Below are 27,579 nucleotides of genomic sequence, written 5' to 3'. Positions count from 1 at the left end.
CCACCCCCACCCCCTCACCTCCACAACCCGGCCATCTTCAAAAACCAAGCCCAGCTTGGTCCAGGGACTTCAGCTTCCTTGAAGCTGAAGAACCTAAGTCATCAGTTCATCTCTGACCACTTCTTCTTACATCAGGATTCATGATCTTGTGGAATCACTGGGAAAGATCTCCAGACTGACTCCTAAGTGCAAACTACTTCAGGAGATGCTCGGAAATTAGGGGTCTTCATGAGGACAGCAGTGACCTTAATCCCAGCACAGTTCAGGCTCCAGGGCATTCATTCCCTCAGAGGATTCTGGGATGTTTCATGGCTGTCAATGACAGACTGAAACTAGAAAGTTTAAAGGGAAGGGTCTCGGTGATGGGCAGCCGCCAAGATGATAACCAATGAGTGATCTCTACTACAAACCATGTTTGAAGTAGAGATCATTAGTCACCACATATGTGACTCAGCTCTTGGTCCCAGGCAATCCATTTATTATATCGGAATTCCAGCCATGGCCCAGGGGACCACTTTGAGTTGTTTAACTGGAATTGTCCAATATAAGCTGCCAAGTCTATTCCCATTCATGAAGCACTCTTACATCATCTCGTTGATCTTTAGGATGACTGTAATGCAAGGGCCATGGTGACCTATTCAATACAAACCAAAAACAGAGAAAAGCTAAGACAGGCTCTCAGGTTTTTCAGCCTTTAAGTAAAGATCAAAATATGTTGTGTAGGTTTGGGGGCTGGCCAGAATGGTTGATACAGCCATGTTTTATCATCAGTGAACACTAGCAACTTTGGTTAAGAGTATGTATATTCATCCTTGCTAAGCCTTTTTCCCTCGGAGGAAATACAACGTGCCTGGGAGAATTGAAATGAAGGTGGAGATGGGGGTGGAGTGGAGTCATGTGTTTGTACATGCCCAGGTGAGTCTAAGACCAGAGAGTCAATCCTAACAGTCACATGCACACACAAAACATCACACAGCACCAACCCCATACAACATTCCCCCACACAACACCCCACAGACAGTTGACTTCAGGCTACCTCCCCACCCTGCCCTCCAGGCTAATTCCTTCCCCTTTTCATGAGTGTTATGGCAGGTCTAAATCTCCAGAAAGTTTAATATAAACAATGTCTAAAACACTGCAAGTTTTAAAAGCACTGGATTTTGAGGTGCCTGCCCTCTTCCCCTGTCATACTGAACCTTATCCCCAATTTCATAGTGCCAGTCTCTTTCCCTCTGAACATATCTGGGCATTTGTGGGGTTTTCCTACCCAAGGAATGGATTGCATTTCCAGTTTTAAAAAGGGATCATTCTCAAACAACTCTAGAAGTCCAGTCTACTTTGGTCCAGGGAATGCAACTTCCCCAGGCCCAACCAAGTGTGACTTCACCTCCCAGGTACTCTGAGCCCCGGGGCCTTGTGAAGGCACTGTATGTAGGCTCTGGGCAGGAAGGAGTTTTGTGACTGAGTCTAAACCGAAAGAGAAGTAGCTTCATGCACACACACACACACACACACACACACACACACACACACGGGGAACTGTCGTTTTCTTACGCGCGTCCTCTGACATCAGCCACCTTCCCTGTCACAGTTTCTCTGCACTCAAATTAAATTCTGGCGGATGAAAAAATGAACCTCTCCCCCACCCTCGCTGCCTCCTTTTGCTTCACACCCCCAGAAAAGAGTTTCTCCGCCAGAGAGAGGGTGAAGGTTTTTTTCCAAGTCACATGATCCAGGATGCAGGGGGAAAATCCTTGGAACTGAGATGGGCCCAGAACCGAATCTGATGAGGAGAGAGATAAGGTGTGATGCGGGGCCGCCTATATAAAGCATGGAGCCAGGGCTGCAGCGAGCACCTGTCCGCAGGACCCCTTCCCCTGAGCCAGCCATGCAGGTGCCACCTGGCTCGGTGGTGGGCCACTGGGGAGCCACGAGCCGCAGCTACTTCTACCTCACCACAGCTGTGCTGCTTCTGTGCCTGGTCGTCACAGTGGCAACCATCATGGTCCTGGTGGTGCAGAGGACGGTGAGTGCACAGCTCTTCTTGGCTTTTCCTCTCTGCTTTACTGTCCGCTTCAGCGCTGAGGGCAAAGGAATCCCATAGCCGGGAGCAGAATTAAAAATGAAAACAAATGGAATGATAACATATAGAGATGTCATGAGAGAGAGAGAAAGGAAACTGGAACCAACTTTCTGAAATCATTTGGATTTAGAAGAGGAATATTATTGGACCATCTTCTCAAAACTTTCCAGATCTACAGGAGCCAAAAGAGTAGATGGGAACTTTCAGCCTGGAGAAACTACAGTTTTAACCCTGGCAAGCCGGATTCTGATAGGATCCAGGAAGAAAGCAACAGGGAACCCTAACAGTTTATCTGCAGGAACTGCTGTCATGTCTTTAAGACCTTCAGGCTGGATCCTGGGTTTCTGTGCTCTTGACCCAGGTTGCGCTGAGGTTTCTGAAGCCTCATCCATTGCCCAGATGGTTGGTTGGTGGTGGTGGTGGTTGTGTTTGTTTTGTAACTTCAGAAGCCATGGGTCTAGAAGGAAACTAGAGGCAAGTGAGCGCCAGGCTTTCGTACGGCTTTGGGCATTTTCGCATTAAAACCCACAAAAGAAATCGAAAGCTTCCTTGCCAGCTACTGCTTTGAAAAGTCAGCGTCACAAAAACATTGAGCAGACAGGCAGGGAGAAGAGACAGTTTTCTACCTGTGACCTCAGAGACACCTCAGAAGACCAAGCAGTTTGGGGGTACACACTGTGCTGGGTGAAGATATCAAGGAGATTTACTTTTTTTTTTTTTTTTTTTTTTAAGATCGTCAATGGTGAGATTTGCTCCAGAAAACAGAGGAGGTCACGGAAACAGCTTCCTCTTAGCTCAGAAAGTGGCCACATGGGCTAGATTGTGTAGAAAACATTGTGCTAATAGCATACATGGCATATGAAAAAGTGTTAATGAAGTGTTTGGTGATATGGGTAATGTAAGAACCACCCACCACACCGTAAGGCTGATTTTCTGCTCCTTACTTTGTAGCCCTCGCTTTCCATGTATTATAATCCTGTAGGATTTGTTCTGGTTTTCCTTCTGTTGTCTTCCAGCAAATATTCTGTAATTTATTAATTGTGGAAATGAAGTAGGCTTTTGGAGGTTTTGATTGCTATTTCTGAAATGTCATCAGGCCCTGAAATTTAAGCAGGGCCTTGAAAGCTCATCTCTCCCTAAAAGAAGGGGGGGGGGTGGTTTAACTCACATTTGATTTAGATGGTAGAATTTGTACAAGCTATTGTTGAATGGCTCATGTTCACCTTGCTAAAAATAACTCTAGAAACATTCCAACTCACTTTCTTTTCTGTGCAGACTCTACAACTTCTGTGATTGTCATTTGGAAAGGGCCAGAAGTGTGGTGTTATTATTATACAGTATTAGCCAGAGGCAAAGAGGCTAAAGTAGCCTTTCAGAAGTTCTTAGTTGAAGGCTGTGACGTGGTTAGATCTGCTGGGTTCGTGACAGAAGTCCAGAGGCTGGGAGGAGGGTGCTGAGAGTTCTATACCAAGCTACAGTGGTCCTCATCTGATTCTGACCTGGAATTGAATCGATTCCCTCTATGAAAGTGCTAAGACTGATCTTTCCCTCTCCTTTTATATAAATAGACAAACAAACAGGGATAGGCGCAGGCTTGAACTAAACTACTTAGAGCAAGCATTTGGATGGAAATTGTGCAGTTCTTATTGAGAACAGCATTCCCTCTGCCACTATAGCTAGTCACAGAAGCACAGGAAAACTGATCCCAGTCTTTTCCTAAGGAGCTTTATCTCCTGGGGACTCCCTTTTCATCACTTGCTTACCTTTATGTTGGATATGGAAAAACACTCTTACAATTTGACTCTATATATGGTTTGCTCTGATTTCATCAGGCCACAAACTATCAGGCACTTGCTTACAAGCAAAATCTGTAACATTAACAGTTGCAATATTAAGCAGCAAATGTCTAATGCACATGACTTCAAATATGGTGCTCAGATGTTGAGCTATGGTAAGAGCTAATGAAGTGTGATTCCCCCTGAGCCTGGATTATCAAGGAAACATCCCATAGGAAGGGGGACTGGAGATCTATTTGGAATAAGGTGGGGCTTGGGCAGGGAAAAGGCTCAACACAAGGAGGGCTACAAGAAGAGTATCCAAAGAACATCCTGTTACTAAAAAGGGAATGGAAATAGGTGACACTGATCAAGATACATTGTACTGACAGGCTGAATTGAATCCCTTTTGTACAACCACATAAAGATAATTTTGTAAACTTAAAAAAGAATGAGCTAATGGCCACAAACAATTCCTCATGTGTGACAAGGTCAGGGGTAGAGAACCATGAGGTATTTTCTGTCATATATAAGGCTACCATGTGACTACAAATGAAGGAGAGAGTATTTTCCCAGAAAGTTAAGAAAATCCTTCACTGGATATTGGAGTTTCAGGTTAGCTTGAGAAAGGTGAATGATTGCAAATGGGTAAAAAAAGAGGAAGAAAGGAGATGATGATTCTGCCAAATGACATTGTGAGGGAAGAGATTGAGGGAGAAAGAACAGAGCATGTAGGAAAATCAACCACCATAGCTTTGTGATTTAACTTGAATATCGAATAACAAGCTCAAACTCAATGGGGGAGATAAGTAGAAATATTTAGGGCTCAAACTAAATACTTATTGAGAAGCTGCTATGTTCAGGGCATTGTTGCAAGCATTGGGTGTATATCATTGAACAAAACCAATAATATCCCTGATCTTGGCACTGTTTGAGGAACTCTCTAGTAGTCTTTAAGATCGCCATGGTGGTTGAATTTTTATTAAGTTTACATTTAAACCAGTATGGTTAAGTTCAAATATTCTACGAAGATACCAGTGGCTTACCAAAAAGCTAAATCAGAGTTATAGTTCAAATGGAAGAGGGCTAGCCTTGAGAAAAATAGCTCAGGGACAGTGCCTAGGCCCTGACTTCAAACCCCAGGACTGGCACTATATCTATCTATCTATCTATCTATCTATCTATCTATCTACACATATGCATAGATATATATTCTATTTACATTTAGAGAAAGAGCCAACAAATAAAACAAAGAAAGGTATAATCTCTCACAAACACCCAAACAACAACCCCTCTTCGCTGAAATGGCCACTATGAGTAGACTCTGTCATATGTCCCTCCGTAAATCAGAGTAACCACAAATTCATAATCCATACATTATAGGAAACCTTTCCTTCTTTGCCTTGCTTTATGCACTTGATGGTGTACCTTAGAGATCCTCCTTGTCCAAATGTAGAAACAGCTTCATTCTCTTAAAGAGTCACAGAGTATTCTAAAGCTTCACGTCCTATCTGGTGCTTCATCACTTACTTTGTCTGTGCATAGGGGGAGGCATTTATAATTCACTCTAGATTTTTGTCCTCTATGCGTATCTAAAAGTAGAACTGTAGAATAAATTCTTGAGAGGTGGGAACAGAATATGTATTTTCACTTTAATAAATGTGTCAATCTGCTTGCAAACAGATTGTACTCATATGCTCTTTTTTTGTTGTCATTGTTTTGAGTTATTTATTTATTGGCAAGGTTATGTACAGAGGGGTTACAGTTTCATACATAAGGCAGTGCATACGTTTTAAAATTTTTATTGTCAAGGTGATGTACAGAGGAGTTACAGTTACATATGTAAGGTAGTGAGTACATTTCTTGTCAAACTTGTTACCCCCCCATTGTTCTCCCACTTTCCCTCCACTTTATCCCCCCTCTCAAGTTGTACAATTAAATTCCAGCCTTGTGAGTATTGCTGTTGCATTGGCCCGCCCTTTGTCCTTTGTCTCACCATTTTGATATTCACTTTCCCTTCCCTAATTCAGAAAAACATATATATAATACCCAGGAGTGCATACATTTCTTATCCAACTTGTTACCTCTTCCCCCATTTCCCCCCTCCCCACTTTCCTCCCCCTATGACTTGTACAGTTGGTTTACAGCATATAGTTTTGTAATTATTGCTGTTGCATTGGTTTGTCTTTTATCCTTGGGGGGGGGGCAGTTGGGGTGGGTGAGACAAGGTCTCACTCTACAGTAAAAACTGAACTTTATATTGGCATCCTCCTGCCTTTGCCTCCTAAGAGCTGGGGTTATAGGAATGTGCTGTTGCTGCACCTAACTACATCTAAATGTCTTCTCTATCTTTCTCTGGTGATACTAGGATTTGAATTGGGTTTTGTACTTGCTAGACAGGTCTGCTACTTTTCTAGACATACCTCTAGCTCTTTTAGCTCTTTTTTGCTTTATTTTTCATATAAGGGCTTGAATTTTTGCCCTGGCCAGCTTCACACCTTGATCTTGCCACCTACATTTCCCAAATAACTTGGATAACAGGTACATACCACAGGGTTTCTATTGAGATGGGATCTTGTTGGCTGTGATTAAAGGTGTAAGCCACCTTGCCTGGGATTCTGTTCATGGTTGCAGTGGTGGGGATTGAACCCAGGGCTTTGTTTATGCTAGGTGAGCACTCTTACCATTGAGCTACATCCACAGTCCTTTGTAGCACTATACTCTTGAAGAAAAAGTCCCACCAACAAAGACAACCTTCTAACTGGGAAGAAAAAAAAATGGGTTATTCTGTACACTCCAGCAAGCCTGTGAAAAACTACAAGGTCAAGGTAAAATGTCATACAATACACACACAGCAAAGCAAATGTGAATGAACAACAGAACCTGTCTTATCACCTCAGGAGAAATATGAATTTATGAGATGGGTCCCTGGTTCTCTCCTGGTTCCATTTCAAGGGAGCCACGGACCTCAATCCTCTGAGGCATCCTTCCTAAACCAGGAGACTGAAGTTGCCCAGCTCCTGGCAAGGATGTAAATGATGACCTTCCAGAGAATTTAGAACAAGGATCACAGGCCATTTCTAGAAAGAAAAGAAGCACTGCATCTCCATTCTCTTTATAAGCAAAAAAAAAAAAATCATTAAAAAAACTATATATCCGCCCAGCTCTCTTTCTCCACACTCAGAGTGAAAGTAAGCTCCCATCTAGAGCAGTGATTCTTGGTAGGGATGTTGTTGGGCTCTTCTGAAGGCTGTTTTTAAGCTTGGATCTAACATAGAAGAGAGCTGAAATCTCTACCCTGTGATGTTTTCCTCTTCCTGAGTAACACATTCCATGTGAAAGCCAGCCCATTTAAGAATTTTTTTAAAAAAATCTCAGAATACCTCATAAGGAGTAAGCCTTATGCTGGTCAGGCAGAGAGGGACCCACTGGCCACAAGAACCATATCCCTCTGCCAAGTTAAGTACAGAAAGTCCAAGAGTTTTGGTTCTGGGCAGGACAGTACAGACTACAGAGGAGGGAGGTAGTTTCTGTTTGGGAACTGGAGGAGTTTATGGAAGAACTAGAATGCAAGCCTAAGCTTACAAAAAATTTCAAAAGGAGAATGTAACTATATCCTTTCTCCTCCACTGTCCAGGTGTCAATATGTGGCCATGTTTACATGCTCTCGTGTGTACGTATATGGAAGTAGCAGACCATGTACCATTCCACCCACACGTCCCTAGTGTCCCCCTCATCCTTACAATAGTGCTATCACCACAGCCAAGACGGGTCATGTTGACTCATGCAAAGACATCTTCCACAGCTCTTTCATTTTACTTTGGGAACTCAGAATCCATTCAAGAGCCATACTGCATTAAGCGTGGTGATTATGCTTGTTTTCACCTAGAAAGCTGCTATTTAAAGGATAGTCCTGAGAGCTTATAGGAATGCAGAGTCTCAGGGCCAAAGCCAGAACTACTCAATTAAGACCTGCATTTTACTAAGCTCCCCAAAGGGTCATGAAAGCCCATTATAGTCTGAGAGACATAGATCTACCAGTCTCCCTGCCATTTGTTATTTAGTTTTGGTGACACTGACAGTTTATGATGGGCATAAATCAATTCTGTTGTAGAATAGTTTATGATCTCAATTTGTCTTAGTGCTCATTCATGATTATGAAACTTTGGTTTGGTGAAAAATAGCTCTTAGGTGATATTATACACTTATTAAAACGTATCTGGAGGCACAGGTCAGGTTGTTCCAGTTCTGATGGTGGTGTTTAACAACTTGATTATGGTGGCAGCCGCAAGCTACCCACTTTACAAGATATTTTGTCATTTGTATAAATATTCAATATGTAATTGATATTTTGAAGATACGAATGTCCTTCCTTCTACAATTTCTGCTTTTCTTGGTGATCCTGGCTTTAATAGTTAATGCACTGAGGGTTGGAGAAGGATGGATTGCCTAACCATTCCTTCGACACTCATTAGCTGTATTTCTCTGTGGACATAGAGTCCTCCCTTGTCAGGATGGTGACAAGAAAAGGTGGGACTGGGTATTCCAGGCAGGACAAAACAGTGAAGTGAGGCACAACCTAAAGGATGGCAAACTCAGGTGGAGACTTCAGGGACCTTAGGCAGAAGTTGGTCCACTCTAGACAGGGGAGCATCAATAAGCAGACCTAGGTAGCAACGAAGAGTTGATAGAAGAAGCTGAGGTGGCAAGCCACCAACTCCATCTTCAGACCAGGAAGAGCTCCTAAACCCATGTCTCAGTCCAAGTCTGCATTCAACTTTGTAGTCATTGCTTAAGATCACAGGTGTTCTGGTTTATCTACTGAGTAATGTCATTAAACCCTTGCTGTTCAAAATGTGGTCCATGGCCCAGCAATGCTAGTCATCTAGAGACTCATCAGAACTGCAAAACCTGAGACCCCATCCCAGATCCCATTAAATACAGTCTGAATCTGTAGATCCCAAGAAATACAGTCAGGTCTTGGGGGACAGAAAGTCCTTAAAACCTGGAGAAGCATTGCTTTAAGTCAAAGTAGTCACTTCCTACTTTCACAAGTCCACCAAACCCTTCCCCTGGGGATTTTCTCTGACCTTCATTCCCTTTCCTATTGGCTATAAGGAGAACTTTCTGCCCAGGATATTCCTTCTCTCTTCAAGAGAGGAAACAGCAGTGCTTTGAAAAGCAGTGCTTTGAAGCATGTCTGAGTTTGAGTCTGTCTTCTATTGTTTTTCACCTGTGAGACAGCTTGTAGTCATTAACTCAGTTTGCTAAGTCCTCCAGTTCCCAATTCCTGGGATCTAGCTAAAGACCAAATAAGATAAATCATGTAAAAATGTATCCCAATAAATATTTACCCCATCCAGTTCATGCTAGCTTGAAATTTTTATAGGGAATTCCATGCACTATGAGTCAGAAAATCAAGGCCAAAAAGGAAGAGGATATGAACTTCCCTGTGGTATGTCCCAAACATGGGTGATTGCCTTTGATGATTTATTTTCACAGAGAACATTTCATATCCAAAGCAAATGTGGGTTCCTACACATCAGTGAATGTCAGTGCTGTGAGAAAAGATTGAGTCTTTAAAGGTATTAGGCAAATTGTGCACATCGTAAGAACCAAGGTAGTCCTCCAAACAGCCATTGCTAACATTCTATGTACAGTATCGTATTAGGTCTGCAACAACCCACCAGAAGGAAGCATTACTTGCTCTCTAATCACAGTGACGAAAAAAGAAGAAAACACCTGCAGGTAGTAAAAATGATTGGGAAAAAGGATATTTTTGCCGGACAAACCAGCTGGTCATGACCAGTCTTTCCTCTATACATGAAAAAACAATGATATTGTTGGAATACCCATAAGATGGCCACAGACGCTGAAAAAGAAAGAGGAAGTATGATTTAGAGAGTGTGGCAGATTGATAATCATGGAGGCAGGACTTCCTGAGCTACTAAGGAAAGCTGAGAATGACAATGAGAGCCTGGGAGGGTCAAGCCTGTGGATTTACTTACTGAAAGTCAGGTCACTGAAAGAGATAGTTCACATTTCTTCAAGTGTGAAAATCTCCGGGCAAGATCTGGGAGACCAAGGAGCACCTTGCAAAAAGAATGTGCCTGGGCATTCACAGCATTTGACAGGTTTTGACAGTTCCTATGTCCTTAAACCCTACTTCTCCCACACTCAAAGGCAAGAACTGCACTGTGGAAAGAGGAGGGGAAGGAGAGGAGTGGTTCCATCCATGGCTTCTGAAGACATCATCTCTCCCGAGACAGGAGAAAGTACCTGGACAATGTCTGCCTAGGACCAGCCACTTTCTTACTAGTGCTTTGATGGCCTCCCCTACAATTAGTTTAATGAACTGAAAGATGTCTAGGTTCCTCTCTAACTAATGGTGTCTACTATGGACATCCAATGGAAGTTGTGGATACTTCATGCTTTTCAAAATGGAAACCCTTTTAGGCCAGGCACTGTTGGCTAATGGCTGTAATCCTAGCTACTCAGGAGGCTGAGCTCTGAGGATCACAATTCAAAGCTAGCCCAAGACAGGAAAGACTGAGACTCTTAGCTCCAATTAACCACCAGAAAACTGGAAGTGGAGCTGTGGCTCAAAGTGGTAGAGTGCTCCTCTTGAGCAGAAAAGCTCAGGGACAGCACCCAGACCCTGAGTTCAAGCCCACAACTGACAACAACAAAAAATAGAAAATACTTTTGTCCTAAATTCCCCAAGTCAAAGATCAGACCACAGGATTCTTTGTGTTGCTGAGCTACCCTGCTGTGGATATCCCCTCTACAAAATTAGGAAAGCACTTAAACAACAGAGAGTCATTTCTTCCTTGATGCTCCCATGCATCAAATCTTCCTTCCTGATATCACCTCTTACACTCTCACTGATCAAAGGTGTTCTGTGGACCAAGAGTATGGACATCACTTGAGAGTTTGTCGGAAATACAGAACACCAAGCTCTACTCGCACCTGCTGAGTCAGAACCCACATTCTAACAAGAGCTCCAGATGATCCACACAGACGTTAGAAGATGGAGAAGCACGATCATAAAACACCTCGGTTGTTTTCTTTCATATCTCTTGCCACACCTACCATTCTAATGATATAGTTATGTGTATTTTTAAATGACTGTCTTAATGATTACCCACATTGCACAGACTCCAACAGTTACGGCAGTGTCTACCTGAGACCAGGTGCTCACACAGCAGGTACTGAATAAATGATTCTCTAGTATCTCCCTATCTCACTCCCCAACCCCTCACTACCTGCTACAGGATGGCTCTGCTGGTTCTGAAATTCTAGCATCTTCTCACTGTTTCCAGATACTGAGCTCAATGCTCTTAGCACTGCATTTAAACGTAAGCCTTTTTACAAGTATTAAATGTCAGTACTTTTCCACATACATTTACATATCACACTAACCCATAGTCCTGTTCAGTGGTAAATTAAGTGTTGGTTACATTTTGAAAATGCTAACAGTTGCCTCACAAAAGGGAATTTGTTGGATGTCAGGTTTTTCCAATAAGCTGGGCGCATACCTAAGTGAGCACAAATGTAAAGCACTGTAGGTAGGCTAAGAGCTTTTGACTAAAGCAATAAAACCAGAAGATATGGCAGGAGTGGGGAAAGAACCTTCCAGACCAATGTTACCTCCTTTCCCCTGAGAAAGTGTTGTTCTAAATGCACTTCCCCCACCTCAGATCAGAGTGCTGCTCTGTCTGCCGGCTCTCAGGAGCCAATGCCACACAGCAGGGCTGGAGGAGAGATGAATTCAGCAGATGATGGGATGTCCATGGGAGGCAAAGGGCATAGCTTCTGGGGGCATCACAAAATAAAGGGCCAACTCCAGATGGTCCTAAGCATTCAGAGAGAACTAAGAAAGTCAGATGTGGGCAGCTGCCAAGTTCATGCTTTATAGAGGTCCCGTTTTCCCATGCAAACCCTCCTTTCTAGTCTTTAAGGCCTTAATTCAGTGAGCTACAGGAGATGCCAATCTGTACAAGTCAGATGGCAAGCAAGATCCTCCCTTTATGGTGGCACATTTGAAGGGAGCTAGAGGAAGTTAGCCTCTAAGGGATTTGTTGTAGGAGAATTGTGCTTCTTCTACACTTCCATGGAATCCATTCAGTTCATCTGAACTAGACATCTCTTTATCTTCCTTCAATCCCCACGCAAGCCCAGGGGCCCCTCCTTTGGCAGACAATCTATTCATTTGTGTAAAAAGTTATACATATGCTTACATTTACTAGAGCAAAAATAACAGTAAAACATCATGCGAATGTATGAATATACAATATATACCAAGGCTTATTCGTGTTCTATTTTTGTAAATATTTACATATAACATTCAGACATAAACTTGTAATAAATCCACGAGGTCAGGGACCCAGTTTATGTATGGCATCTTCACAATGCTTGGCATATAAACACTCAATTAATTCAGAATTTCCAACCACAGGAGAGACAGAAATGTACCTTCTAGGTATGTTTACAACATATTTTCACAGTGGAAAAAACCTACACATATTTGTAAACTTCACCTGATCTTATGTTGACTAAAGGGAGGAAAATAACACACATAGAAGAGAGAAAGCCCTGCACTGAGAGGCAAGAGTCCCATTCCTGCTTCCCAAGCTCCTAGGACTTGCTGGGTAGCCCTGAGAAAGAGGTCTTATCTCTCTCAATCCCATGTTTCCTGCCTGTGAAATATATAGTAATTTTTATTTTGTGCATCCCATAGGTGTGGCCAAGAAAAATGGGCAGAAAGTCTATCAGTGAATGATGATGAGGTTACTGTTGTTACTGTTATATTAGTATTGTTGTTGTTGTTATTTTGGTGCCAGTCTGAGGCTTGAATTCAGAGCCTGGGCACTACCCCTGAGCTTTTTTTTTTCCAGTCTTGGGGCTTGAACTCAGAGCACTGTCCCTGAACTTCTTTTGCTCAAGGCTAGCCCTCTACCACATGAGCCACAGGGCCACTTCTGACTTTTTCTCTTTAGGTGGTACTGAGGAATCGAACCCAGAGCTCCATACATGCTAGGCAAGCACTCTACCACTAAGCCACATTCCCAGCCCTCATCCCTGAGTTTTTTTGCTCAAGGCTAGCACTCTACCACTTGAACCACAGCTCCACTTTCTGCTTTTTGAGGGCTAATTGGAGATAGGAGTCTCACAGACTTTCTTTCTCTGGATTGGCTTCAAACTATGATCCTCAGCTCTCAACCTCCTGAGTAGTGAGACTTATAGGCATGAGCCCCCAGTGCCTGTCCAGTGAATCCATTTTTAAATTTAAATGAAAAATGAGGAGTGAATTCTAAATTGTACAGTACTTGAGGAGAACAAAACATAAAAATAAAAAACAAGTTGTTTCAACCAACTGGCATCCTCATCCTGCTCTTTTCTCTTTGCTTCTAGGACTCCATTCCCAGCCCACCCGACACTGTTCCCCTTAAAGGAGGTAAGATCTTGGGGAGTAAGAGTAAATGTGGAATGGACCATTCAGATGATGTCATAAGGTATAGTTTGCCATTATCACCCAGAAGTACTATGACTATTCCCAACAAGATAAGGGGTGAGGTGGAGGTAGTCCCTGCTCAGGATATACCTGATTCATCCAGGTAGCACTTGATTACCATTCATCCACATCAGTCCTCAGTCCTCTTAAATGGGAGTAAGTGTACTCAACTCACTGAGGTACTAGAGGAGCCAGAAGGCCTCATCTAGAATTTTATTGGCTTGGCAACCAGCACATAATAATAGTCAAAGAACTGATAATAGCCAAAATACATAATGAAGCTGAAGACTTGCCGAAGAAGACTTCCTCCTCACTTCCTTGTCTCTTTTAGTCTAAGAGGAATGGTTGGCAGAATTCAGTTAACATTGAAAATGAAATACTTGGAGGTCATCTGACTAATATTTTCCTTGCTCTGAGGAGGAAAAGTCAGACTTACAGAAAGACTTACAGAGTGTCTTGCCCATGATCCTATGGCCTAAACCTCTGGGTCCTCATTCCTAATCCAGTATCTTTTCCATCTAAGAATGCCCACCTCCAGCTGGATAACCACACAGCTCAGAGAAAAGAATGACTCATCATAGGTACCACAGTAGAGATATCATAACAGTAAGGACCCTAGGACACAACTGACCCTGATACAGCATGATATTTGACATATCCTTCAGGATGCCCATGACCTGTTATTGTCATGCAGAGGCTGAGAAATTGAGGAGAGCCCAACAGGCAAGCATTTTGCATCTTTTAAAACAGATGAACAATCATAGCTTTGTAAACAATATCTCAGTGCGGGCTGAAATTGTTTAGCACTTGGCATGTGGTCTCAATTCCCATGATGCTGGTACAGACAATCACATTAGCATAAAAAGGAGCAAAGCAAAATGCAGAGGTAAACAAACTCTTCTGTAAAGGCCTAGACAGTAAATATTTTAAGTTTACACGAGTCTTAATGTCCTCTCAGCTGTGCTGTTACAATGATAAAGTGGCCAGACAACATACAAATGAGTAGATTTGGCTGTTTTCCCCCTAAAACTTTATTTACAAAATGAAGTGCTAGACTGGATTTGGCTCATAGACCCAGAGTTTGCCAATCTCTGAAGTGGAGACAGTACAGGCTTTGGAGTTAAATGTCTGAGTTAAATCGCGACACATTGCTAAGTACAGAAGCATGAACTATTGATTCTATTCCCATCAATCCAGAGTGGAATGTAGTGGGGAAGGCAAAGTAGTCACTTTTTCCCGTGGCCACTTAGATTTAATTTAACTTGGATAGCATATCCTTTCTGTGTCATTTGGCATTAAAATTTTCTTTGACAGTAAGTTCACATGGGGTGGGAGTTGAACTGGTTTGCTTGTAGCAGTTATGGTGTTTGGTTTTTAATGAACACAAAGGCAAAATAAGGCCAGTCCTAGAGCTTGAACTTGGGGCCTAGGCAATGCCCTAAGCTTTTTTTGCTCAAGGCTAGCACTATAGCTCTTGAGCTACAGCTTTAGGTACAGCTTTTTTGATAGCTAATTGGAGATGTCTCGTGGATTTTTTTTCCTGCCCTGGGGCTGGCTTTGATCTGTGGTCCTCAGATCTCAGCCTCCTGAGTAGCAAGGATGAAAAGCACCACCTACCTGAACTGTGAAATTTTCACTGAAGACCTTCCTTTGTATTTATCTTAGCCCCAGGCCTGAAATTAAGTAACATGGAGACTAATGTTCTCATTTTCAGATAAACAACTGAGGCCCCAGCCATCAGGTGACTTGCCTAAGATCACAGAGGGAGTTCATTGCAGGGAAAGACTGAGAGTCCGGGGCTCCTCCCTTTGGTCCCAGTTTGATGTACTTCTGCACTGAGATGTCAGGGTCCTGCAGAGTGTGGTCTCGGACTCTCTGCTTTTAATCCAAGTCTTTACTAACTTAGCGAGCAAACTAGATACTAGCAAGGTAAGGTGGAAAGAACGCCGTCTGAGGGCAAGAGCTGAGCTGCAGAGCTGGCCTCCACACCAGCAGTCCGGTCTCTATGGTAAGTCTTTTCACCTAGAATAGTCCTTCCACTTTCCTACCTCCTGAGGCTATCCTTTTCCTGTCCTGTATGTAATGACAGAAAATGAACAGTGCACTAAAAACAATCTTGAGGATATCTGAAGCCACAGTCTCCTTCCCCATCAAGCTGGTCTTGAATCTACACAAGCAGCTCAAGGCCCCTTGGGTGTGGACATTACAAAATACTCCAGGAAAAGAAGAGCCTCCTTCTGGAATCTGAAGAAGGCCCAAAGGTAGCATGAGCTTTCTAGACAAGGCCAAAATGGAAAAGCCTGATACCTTCCAGGGAGTCCTCTGCCTCAGTGGCTGCTGGAAAGCTTCCACCATCAGCAGGAAACCAGTAGTGGCCGGAACCTGGGATGCAGGGCTCTGTACACATGCTAAAGTAACCCAACACCGGATGCCCTTAGCTGCAAGGAAACCACAAAAACCCATGCCTGGCTGAGTCATGCGTCCAGTTCCTGGCCAAAGTGGTCCCCAGCCCCCCTGCCACCTTGCACATACAAAACTGTGCTTGAGCCTGCTGGGCTACCCCAGGGTTCCACAAACCATTCGGAACCCTAAGATGTGAGCCTTTCCCCTTATACCAGGTCCTAGTCTCTCCTCCATGAGGTAATAATGACTCCTGGCTAAAACCACCATGAGGATGAAATAAGATAGTAAGTATACCTTCATCTGCCACCTGGCTGAGTCTATATCCTTTGGGCATAGAGTCTACTTTTCCATATTCAAGTAAAACAATCCCCTAGGTTCATATACAATCTGGAACCAAGGAGGGTAGGTGGGTAAAGATTTGTGCTTCTCCTGGCCACTCCTTGCTCTAGTCTGCTGCTCCCATCAAATTCTGAATCTCCTATGTGCTCATGGTTCATAGCGTAGCTGTCCAAATCACAGAACACAGGTACCTTCCAGTACTTTCCCTTGATTTCCCTAGAGTTCCAACTGCACCTCAATCTGTATCAGAAATGTCTACAGGAAGATTTAGGAAGATTAGGCAGAGCAGCTGACAGGGCAACACAGTGCACCCCAGGGCTGCCCACGTGGGTGATGTTGAGTTGAGTTTGACACCTCTCTGTTCTTGTAAGGCCCCAGCTAGTCCAGCCGCTGGGAAGGGCATAAAGGGCCATGCTCTTCCTGGGGTTCAGCCCTTGTCCACATGGCCTAACCCACTCTCCTTCCTAGCTGCCTTTCATATCCTCATCTCCATTTCCACCCATTCCTTTCCCCATCTCAAAGTTTGCAGAAATGCTCATTCTACTGATTGCACAGATTTGCAGAATGATTCTGGTCCTTGGGTCTCACCCTCAAGCCTTTCCCAATGTTCCCTGGGCTTTTACACCATGAAACATCCCACCAAACAAATCTGTCTTCCCTGCAGTAGAATTCTGCAAGCAGTGTTTAAGGTAGCTTCCTTGTATTTTCCAAGGCATCTGTATGAAGCACTGGCAGAGTGAAAAAGAATAACGCCGATGGGTATCCATGATGAACTGAGTATTTTGTGTGTTCATCCAGCCATCAGCAAGCCCCCAAGGGTAATTATTAGCCTGTTTTGTAAGTAAGGAAATAGGAACCTAGAGATGCTGACCGACTTACCTAAAATAGCACAGTGTATGAGGAATGACCCACCGGCGAGCCCTTATTACAGGACAGGGTTGTGGAATGCTTTCTTCCAGATCTCTTATCTGCCATCACGTTAAAAGCTCTGAGACAAAGAGAGCCACTGGTGGCTACTTCCCATTGGTTGGGAGGAGATTGAGACCAAAGGGTCATGTGATCTGGGATGATTCTATCCCCCTGGCTATTAGTTGAAGAGATATTCTTTTCCTGCAAAAGTGAGTCTTAACAGCACATTCCCCACTCTTGCTTGAATTCTTTCTCTTGCTGAAAATGGGCACAGGGCAGAGAATTGAACGAGAAACTGGCACACCTTCATTCTAATCCTAAAATTTGAAAATTACTTTTCTCCCCGAGATTTGAGATTCCCATTTCTGAAGTATTAGGAGGATTTGGCTTTGAGTGTGACCTTCCATGAACCAGACATCATAAGATTCTCTAACCGATGCTGGTATTTATGATTTCTATCTGCTTTGGCAGGCTGCCCCCAGTCCTCACCTCTTCTACTGAAAAGCGAATGTAGATACCAAAGGAAACCAAGTGAAATGGGCTCTCTAATGACCCACCCCGCAGAAATAAGGAAAGCTGCCCACTGAAAGCAATGAAACTGAACCAAGGCATCTTCCCGGTGCTCTGTGGCCATGCTCCAAGTGGCAGGCTGTAGAGGCCTACCCAAGGTACCACACTGCCAGAAATAGAGAAGATGGAGGAGGAACAGCCTCCCTCTTCCTTACAGCTCCTTCCTCTAGAGAAACTGAGTACTGCCTTAGCAAAAAAAGGTTTAGGCTGGACCAAAAGGCGTCAATATTTTTCTCTTGATTTTCTTGCTTTTTAAAGATTTCTTCTTCACAGTCACAGGGGAAGGCTCCTGCTCAGGAGATACATTGCTCTTCTGATAGTCACGGGTCACAAGAAGCCTATTTCCTTCCCCATTCATTTTAAGCACACTCCCTAACACCGACTCTTAAAAACTCCGTCTTTCTTAGGGCAGAGCTAATAGGAATTAGGAATATCTCTCAGCCAGAAATAACTACAGAATGAGTCCCTCAGGATAGAATCCTGAGGAGGCCATTTAGTATTCCAAAGTCACCTACCCCTCACCTACACACCCAAATAGAGAGAGAGGAGGGAGGAAAAAGAAAAAAAGGAGATGTAAAGGAAAGGAGTTGAAAACAAAAATAATGAGACACATGCGAAAATGTGTACTTGAATACAGCATATGCAGTTTAGTAGCCCTGAATCCAGAGGAAGTCTCAGAGTTGCCTACCATTCAGATATTTAATGGGGTGGAGGGGAGAAAGGAAGGGCCAGCAGGGCTGCTCCTCCAGCTGATTTTCATTATGTCTTTCCTTCACACTCTCTGGACAAATTATGTGTTGGCTGAAATCTCTATAAAAGTCAAAGAGCACAGGACGAGGGGATAGGGGCCAAGCAGCATTTGATATAGTCTGAGTGGTTGGTAGACAGCAGGTTCATTGTTGCATATTATCTCACCTGATCCCGCTGCTTAACTCCTGAGATTGGCATTATTATTCTCACCTTGGAGAAGAAGAAAGGATAGTTGAAAAAAAAAAAAAAAGGCCAAAAGACTTATTCCAAGCCACACAAAACTTGAAACTAGCAGAGGTGGGATTTGAATCTGAGAGTGTCTGACGCCATACCTAACTGTCTGAAGAGTGTTAACCACTTCTGCATCGCAAATAACCTGGCGGGAGGGTTCTAAACATTATGACAAATGCAAGAGAATTTCACTGGAGGACTTCACACTTACTTTTCCTTTTAAACTAAAGATGAACCCAGTGGCCTCTTAAATGCTTCTTCTTACAGAGCAGTTAAACTTGCCCTTAGAATAAAAAAAAATTTCAAAGATATATACATAGAGTCCAACAGATTTAAGTTGTATACTGAAAACAGGTCTGAATTGAAAAAAACCTCCAGGTACCCAAAGAGCCTTCAGAGGGTTTATGTAAATCCCAACTTTACCTCAATTCATAATGACTGATTATTTGCTATGGGCGCGCCACTAATCACGCTCACTGGATTTGGCATTCCCCAGGTGCTGCTGTAAACCCAGGGTCATCCCCTTGTCCTTGTTTAATAAATGGCTCATCTTGCAGTTCGTTGTTCTGTCACTAGTTGGCCTGGAGTCACTAAGGAAATGGCCATGTTTGGGATTCACATTGATGCTAATTCGGCTGCGAACAGAGACTCCTCTAGGTGTCGCTGTGGTGACTCTCTTGATTATTCTAAGGAAGAGAACTAAAATGCAGAGTCATTAGGATAATCCTCCTTTTCTTCAAAAGAATTAAAGCATTTTCAACAGATGAAAAGGTGGTTTCCTAACATCATCCAATGGCCTCAAACACTTAAGTACATAACAGAGAATCTCCAAGCTATCAGATAATGTCATGGGCTTCCTTTCAGGGAGCATCTCATTAGCTCATTCATTCACTTTGCTACCTGGCATTGCCATGCTGTGATAATAGTGAGAAGAAGAGACAAGAAGGAGAAAGGAATGAACATTTGCAGCCTCTAGCCAAGTGCTATGCTGGTGAATTCATATCCCTAGTCTTGTTCACTTGTTTGGGTTGGTTGTTACTCCTTCTCTTCGCTGGTGTAGCAACTGAGGTTCAGTGACAGAAGGTGGCAGATTAAAGGTAAAAGCCTCGTTGCACCAGATGCTCTTTTCTTTGGACGTGCACTGTATCTGCCCACCTCCACTCCACATATCATAGGGACCATAGAGCTACAAGTCATCTGGCACTCAGACCACTACCATCTGGCTGGACTGATCCACCTGGGTGCTTTAGCAGAGGTAGAGCTGCCCTGAGCACTGTTACATCTTTACACAAGCCTGATAGCTCCTGACTGGTAACTTGGCAAGGTTTTTAGCCCATGAGCCTGAATTCATCTGCTGGCATTCTCCCACACAAAGTCCAGGAAGGCTCATTAGAGTTGTTTTCCCATCACCTCCAGCTGTCTCCACAAGCTTTAGTTCCAGTGTCTGTGGTGATTGAAAAACTACTCCTTCCTGGATTTAACCCTACCTGCTCCATAGGAGAAGTAAGAGCACAGGGGCAGAGGCCCAGACCAAGATTCAGGAGCCTTCTGATTTCAATGCAGTGCTATTACTTAGTTACCTCCTCTGGGGTCTTGAACAAGACCCTGTCTCTCTGAATTCTGTCTTCCCAGTTATAAAACTAGGATTTCTGTTAACGTGGCCCTTGCAATTTGACACTATCAAATCTCAAAGTGGGTCTAGTTTAAAAGCTTCCATAAGCCTTCCACAACATGGTCCTTAAATCTACCTTCAACAATCACTCCCTATCTGTCTCTCCTGAGCAACTGGCCTAGAGGGTTTGATGGGCATATTTTTTTCTCTCCAGCCTTCCAAACCATATCAAAGAAAAGTCCAAGATCCTCCTAGATCCTTCTATGCCAGAGCTTAGAGACTAGGTACAGAATACTACCTGCATACATCTGAAAGCTTAGGTCCTCAGAGAAGTTGAGAGTGCTTTGATTATCTGAATATGGAAAGCCTCACAAAAGGAGAATGGAGCTCTGGGCTCTGGTCCCGACTATGTTACTCACTCCCTGGGTAACAGAGTCAGAGGGAAGCACATCCATATGTGTGTCTACCAAGCTGGGGCGAGGTGCTCCCTCAGGGAGTACCCAGCACCGAAGTGTTCTGTTACTGAAGGTCTCCAGAAATCTGAGTATGTGCAGACATAGGTTTCTGTCTGGAGCACAACAACGTGCCCACAAAGACAAGCAGCTGGGATTGGGGCTAATACCCCAGACTCCTAGTCAATTCTGGCAGTGGGGAGCCGAGTCTGCCTAGCCTGCTAGAGTTCTCTAGAAAAGGACCTTCTAGGTCACAGATCCACACTGCCCTCCATCTAAATAGGAACATTAAAGCCAAGAATGGAAACTCCAGGACTCCAATTCCCAGGCCATCAACTCAGTCACTTCCTACAGACAGTTTTCATTTCCCTCGTGTTATGATTTTCAAACAAAACCCCTCCATGACATTCAGCTGGGAGACAAAGAGACCCACAAAGCTCCCAGTCCTAAGCTCCAGGGAGATTGCAGGATTCCACTACAAGTGACACATTCTATTCCCAAGTCAGTCATTTCTGCCTTCATGCCCAAAGACAGAGTCCTATCATAGACTCATGGGGTGACGGGAAGACTTAAGCTGTGTGTCTGTTTGCCCACAGAATGTTATCTCATTTGTGACTAGAGTCTCATGACCCCTAGAGCAGCCCACCCGATCTCTGGGCAGCATCATCTGGTCAAATGTCCAGGGTGTCAGCTCAGTCACTTGCAGTGTGACTTGTGTCATTTGTGGCGGTTTCCCTATAGCCACTCTGAGAAATGAGGAGGCAGGGGGTGAGAGCTGAAGGCTTTGTTTCTTCAGCCTCTACCTACAGCTTCATTGTTAGGACCCCCAAATTGGACTTCAGTTTTGTCAAATGTGGTAGAGACTGTGTCCTCTTTTGGGGTATCCCCCAAGTTCAACAGCAGCCTTCCCGCCATGGCACCTCAACTGTCTTGCTTCCAGCCCCTCTCTCTGAACCAGCTCTGACAATGCCATCCTGAAGAGAGCCCGCCCTTGTTTTCCTTTAGTTTGAAAATTATCTGATTATTTAAGAAAAACTAAAATATGCTATGCCATTTGACTTCAGGAAATGCAAATGCTTCAACATAAGAGGTTTTGGGGTTGTTTTTTTCCATCCTTCGGTTTCTCAGAAATATACCTGAGGTCACCGCACTAAGCAGTGCAGACTGAAAGGGGAAAAAAAGAAAACAACAAACCAACAAGAAGAATCTGCATAGGAGAGGCAAGCCCAGGCTTGCACTTCTCTCACCACCTATTTGTAAACTGGCACCCGACAGATGCCTCCCTGGGCTGAGTACACAAGGTTGTTGTTGATGTGACCCGCTAGCCTCAGCCCAGAGCTGACCTGCAGAGCCCGGTGATTTTTCCAGCACTGAGGACAAAAGGCCAACCATGGAGGGAAATAAAGGAGCTGGACTAGATGACTCGATTCAACATTTACAGAACATATGCTAAGCTGGGCAGAGGGAAAAAATAAACACTAGTCCTTGCCCCAAGAGTTCACAATCTAATGGAGAAGGCAAATAGGCAAAGTGAGGAAGGGTCAAAGAAGGTCCTGGAGTGACTGCCAGGCTGTGTTATGATCATGGGGTTGATAAAGGTGGGAGCGCCTTGTAAGGGGAACAGGAGATGCCCCACAGAGTGACAGCTCAACATGGTATGGTCCACAAGCCACTCAGGCCTGAGAGTCACACAGTTCTAGTTAGAATCTCTACCTTACTGCCAACTAGCTGTGTGAATATCAACAAGTCTTTTAACAAGTCCTGAAGTATGTGATAGATGTAATTTCAGGTCCTGTCTCACAAGAGAGTTGTGAAAATGAAATGAAGTAGTAACATATGTAACATGACTTAGCAGAGTACCTAGAAAACCGCAACCACCCAATACACGTGAGCTGTTAATATTGCTCCAGTTGCTGCGATTGGTGGTGATCATGATGATGACAGTGTGTGGGGGGGGAGGGGGGATAGTGGTGGCAATGATGGCGGTGATTAGCACGTAGAGAGGAAGGAAAGGAGGAGTGGAGAAGGAAAAAGACTGGAGAGTTTGGTAGGAATCACAAGGGACTCTGAATACCATTCTAAGCAGCTTGGACATTATCACACAGGCAAAAAATCAGAAAGTAATTCTGTGCAAAGAGACTCAGCCAGACCTGCCTCTGCCGTTCTGTGGCTCCTCTGACTTGATGTGAAATAGCTCCAGAGAGGAGCTTAGGCCAGGGGAAATATTATGGAGCTTGGGCAAAGGGGTACTATAATAGTAGTATATAGGAGGATAGCAGTTCTGAGGTTCTAATTCTGTATGTCCCAAGAGTATAGGCAGGGAGGAGGGACAGGCGCAGGCAGGACTGGAACACAGGTTAGAAGATGAACCAGGGGTTAAATCCAAAGAATGAACAGCTGGCCCACCAGTCCCCACCACCAATAGATGCTTTGGGCCAGAAGTTCTTTGTGGGTCAAGGATAGATAAAGCTGATGAACTTGCCCCTTCTTTTCCTGGGGGTACCTTGGTCAGTGAGTTTGCTCAGAAAAGAGGAGCCTCTCCAGCTCACTTTGAACCTTCCCAAGGTCCCAGAATGTTTCTCAGGCCTAAGCAAAGAAGATGATCAAGAAGCTTCTCAGAGACGCAGTGGACATGCGGAGCAAAGTCCCCTGTCACGCCTCCTTATGGCTGCGGGTGTCTGAGGAGTGGACTGAGTGATCACCTCTGCTGCCATCACCCGGAATGACGCCAGTGTAGGTTAGAGACCTCTCCATGGTACAGATAGGGGACCCAAAACTCAACAATGACATTTGCTCTAAATACACTGAACTCCTGAGTCACTGAAGGGAATGTCTAAGCTGGTTCCTGGCATATAGAACAGTTACTATAATAAAGAGCTAAGCTATCATCCCTGGTGAAAACATTAAAATATTTTAATTTCTTAAACACCATAATGGCATAGATGCTGCACTTGCCTCTGCCAAGGAAGCTGCAGATGGTAAGCTTCCTGCTGAGATATCTTTAATCCGTTGTCCTATTAAAATTGAGGGAGAAGCTGTTTTGATCTTTGTTGTCTAGCAAAATGGACTAACAAAGGAAATCTGGTTTGTAGAATCAGACAGAGCGAAGGCCAGCATTTTGATGAGTTTGCTTGACCTGGAGTATGTCACTGGCTATCTTTACGCATCGGGGTTAACTTTTCAAGGTTACTCAGAGAAGCCAGATAAATGATGAGGGTCAAAGTACCAGAATAGTGTCTGGTATGCACACCATAGGTAGGCGAGCAGTAACACCTACCAGAGGACCACTGGCCTGGCTGATTAAAAGGAGCTGATGACAGAGCTCTCTCCTCTCTCTCTCCCTCCCACCTCCCCCCCCTCCCCCCACCTCTATTGCTACAAAGATGAGAGGCACCTGGTACATTTGATGGACCTCAGGGTGTGAGGTAAATGGAAGAGAAAGGAAAAAGGAATAGACCAAACCTGATTCTCAACAGGCTAGGACTGTTTCTTGAAACATAACAGAGGAAGCAGCCTTCCCATGGGATCAGAGGCTTCGCAAGGCAGTGGAGCTGGAGCTGGGCTTTTATGGGGTCTTGAGCAAGGAGGCAGAGGTTAAGGCAAAGGCCATTAGGTCTAGGGAGGTGGGGGCTTTCAGTCAGGCACATGTGGAATGTTCACAGCTGGGCTTAGGTGGATTGCCCTGTCTGCACATCAAGCACGTCCAGGCATAGCTGGGCTTTTCCTGGTGTCCATGTGTGCCTGGGATAACAGGGTGGTGTCAATCCTTCATATTCCACCTTTGAATACATAAAACGATTGGGCCAAAAGGGGAAAGGCAAGTCCTTCACAAGGCACATTTGTTTCCTTTTCCTGACTTCTAAAGTCTTCTGTAGAAAAGCCCACTTGGAAAGCAATCAATGAAGTAGAAGCTTTAGAACAGTAAAAGTCTGAAGATAATTTGACATTAAAGTGAGAATGGAAGCAATTTCTCTTTTACTCCCTCAAGTGAAAACAGAATGCTAATTATCAACCCCAAAGGGTCATGGAAAAGGCTCCAATGTCTGAAAATACCAGAGTCACAGAAGGCGATTCATGTTTGATCTCCTTGCTTTTAGGGAATTGCTCAGAGGACCTCCTGTGTATCCTGAAAAGGGCTCCATTCAAGAAGTCATGGGCCTACCTCCAAGGTCAGTACCCAAATCCAGGAAACCTAACCACATGAAGGCCACTGCCTAGGGCAACTTGTGAGCCAGAAGGCTCAATTAAAAACCCATGGTTGAGTGGGACCTACACATGTGTTTGGCTTAGCCTGCGCCACATTTTTTTAATAATCTGAATTTGAATGCTTTAGAGAGAAAGGAGGAAAGAGAAAAGCAGAGTGAAGTTCTTGCCAAAGCTACAAGGGTCCTCCCTCCTCAGCCCATTCACTCCCAGTGTTACCTACCTGGCCTGTGAAAGCATTTTTGATCCTCTACTCACATTCCTCCATCCCCACCTCCCTCTCACCACCTCGAACTACTGAGCCACCTATGAGTTTCGACCAAGTACCTAGTCTTTGTCCTAATGCAAGAGAAGCAGGCTCTTAATCTCTGTCTCTAGAAAGTTATTCACAAGAGAACCACAAAATTGCCTTGTCCCTTGATTGACAGCTTAATGAACATGTTGGCGCAGGGCCTATTTGCATATTGCAGTGTGCTTCAGGTAGGAGTCCTTTCTAAATGGAACAATCAAGCCACTTACAGGAGAAAACAATGAGTGTGGAGGACATGGCCAAGATTCTCTGAATAGCCATTTTGCTCATTTTAAGAAATCAGTTCTGTGGTTAGATTAGTTCTTACCTTTCCACTGAATCACAACAAAGCTTAAAGGAAAAACACAGAATCAATTAAAATCAGCAAGCCAGCTTCCCGGTTCTGAAAGCACCTATACCAGTCAGTGCTAATTTTCATTTGTTAGGACTCAAAGACCTGGCTTTGACATAAATGTGTCAGCTCAGAGATTCTGCTAATTTCCAGGTGGCAGAGCTATTCAGTGTGCACATGAAGAACCCATGCTATGATGTTTGGCTACTGTAGAAAAGATACATTCAAAAACCCAGATCACATTCAAGGATCCATCTTCTAATAAACATCAGTGTATATTAATTCTACAAAATAATGCCTCCCCTTGTGACATTTACATACATGTATATAATACAAAGTGATACCTTAGTATGAAAGATAGTGAAGAATTCTCCTGAACAATTTGATACCCCAATTCTCTTTTTTTTAGTGAACAGTATCAAGTGTCCTAGCTCTGAGACTTGGAAATACCTATGCAGAATACAGTTCAGTAGTTTATAGTCTAAGATGTGAAGTAGCCATAATAATGTAATAATATAGTAAAAACTGAGAGGACACCATTCTCTGGGAAGTAGAAGTCTACTACCAGGCATGTTCTGGTCCTTTGACTTTGAACATTAGAGAAAAGGGAAGAGGAGTGGCTTTCTAACAGTGCCTTGAGTATGAAGTAGACTCTAGCAGCAACGTGAGAAATAAGTGAATATTTAGTACAGCAGGAAACCATAGAAAATATAGACCCTGCATGAGAACATTGACTGTAAAGACAAAGTTTCTCAATCGGTACCTACAATTTGACCAACAATTCTCTGTTCTTTCCAGTGTCGACGTACCTCAACAATTCCAAGCTCTCTTGGAACCCCGATAGTATCATCCACGAAGTCAAATACCAGGACGGGGACCTGGTGGTCCAGTTCCCAGGCTGGTACTTCATCATGTGCCAAGTGCAGTTTCTCATGCAATGCTCAAATCATTCTGTGGACCTGAAGTTAGAGCTCCGTGTCAACACAGAGGTCAAGAAACAGGCCCTGGTGACTGTATGCGAGGCGGGAGTACACACCAAAAGCATTTACCAGCATCTCTCTCAGTTCCTGCTTGATTACTTGCAGGTCAACACCACCATATCAGTCACAGTGGATGAATTCCAATATGTGGATACAATCACCTTTCCCCTTGAGAATGTGCTGTCCATCTTCTTGTACAGCAGTTCAGATTGAACCATTTCGCTTGGCCTTCAAGAAGAAAACAACTTTCAACCCCACAATACTGTATCCATCCAAACACTTGGGCAAAAACAAAAAGACTGAAATCACAAAAGTGAATTAAATAGTGTAGTTTTCTCCTTGCTCTTGGAAAGATACAACTCCAAGGTTTAAAAAAAAGTGAAGTATCTCTCAGAAGCAAATAGGGAAGCAATGTTGTGCAATCAGCAGAGAGGCACTGGGGAATCAGAAGGGGCTGGATTGCTCCAACCCAACCACTAATTCACCATTTGACACTGACCTGTTCTTTCCCTTCTTTGGAGCTCAGGATTCGGGTCTGAAAACCTAAGAGGACTGGGTTTGAATTTTGTCCCCCAAATTTCTTCACCTCTGAAGATCAGATCTGTGACCTGAGGTTCTGGATGGAGTTCTGGAGGTTTATAAAAACTTTGGTGCCCATGACATTCTCTTAGCTGGTCAAAGGGACAAGGTTCAAAGCACCTTGCCAAATGCTCCCATGTTCAGCCAACCCTCCACCAGCTTGTGATGGCCAAAGTGATGACATCATTTCACAGGGCAAAGCTGCATCCGCTTCCTTGGTGATGTATACCTGTTTCCTACTTCTGACTTACAGAGACAGTTCCTCGGAGGATCTTTATGTCCCCACAAAGTTGTTGACAGAAAATGGGGCCCCTGAAAATGCTGGAAACTTTGAAGCAACAGCCATTTCCTATCCTGACTCAGATGGCCACAAGATTTCTCTTAACTACAACAAATTTGACCTTCCTCCATCGTCCTTGGAGTGACTTCTTATTTGCTGAAGGTCTTTGACAAACCATTTCACTTGGTGTGAGCCGCTGGGCTATGCTTGAGTAAGAAAAGAGGTATGCTTGGGTGTTATGCAAAAAAATAAATAAAT

General features: G+C 43.9%; 1 protein-coding gene across 1 annotated transcript; it reads left to right on the top strand.

Annotated features, from left to right (window-relative positions):
- The first annotated feature begins 1,547 nt into the window (after positions 1-1,547).
- Tnfsf8 (TNF superfamily member 8) lies at positions 1,548-26,875 on the top strand. The gene is made up of 4 exons (XM_048352584.1): positions 1,548-2,026; positions 13,273-13,315; positions 24,736-24,807; positions 26,281-26,875. Exons 1-4 carry the CDS (start codon positions 1,832-1,834, stop codon positions 26,673-26,675), a joined length of 705 nt encoding a protein of 234 aa, XP_048208541.1. The 5' UTR covers positions 1,548-1,831; the 3' UTR covers positions 26,676-26,875.
- Positions 26,876-27,579: the final 704 nt, after the last annotated feature.

Source organism: Perognathus longimembris, chromosome 1 (genome assembly GCF_023159225.1).
Source record: "Perognathus longimembris pacificus isolate PPM17 chromosome 1, ASM2315922v1, whole genome shotgun sequence".
In the NCBI taxonomy this organism is placed as follows: domain Eukaryota; kingdom Metazoa; phylum Chordata; class Mammalia; order Rodentia; family Heteromyidae; genus Perognathus; species Perognathus longimembris.
This window is presented reverse-complemented; position numbering and strand designations above follow the sequence as displayed.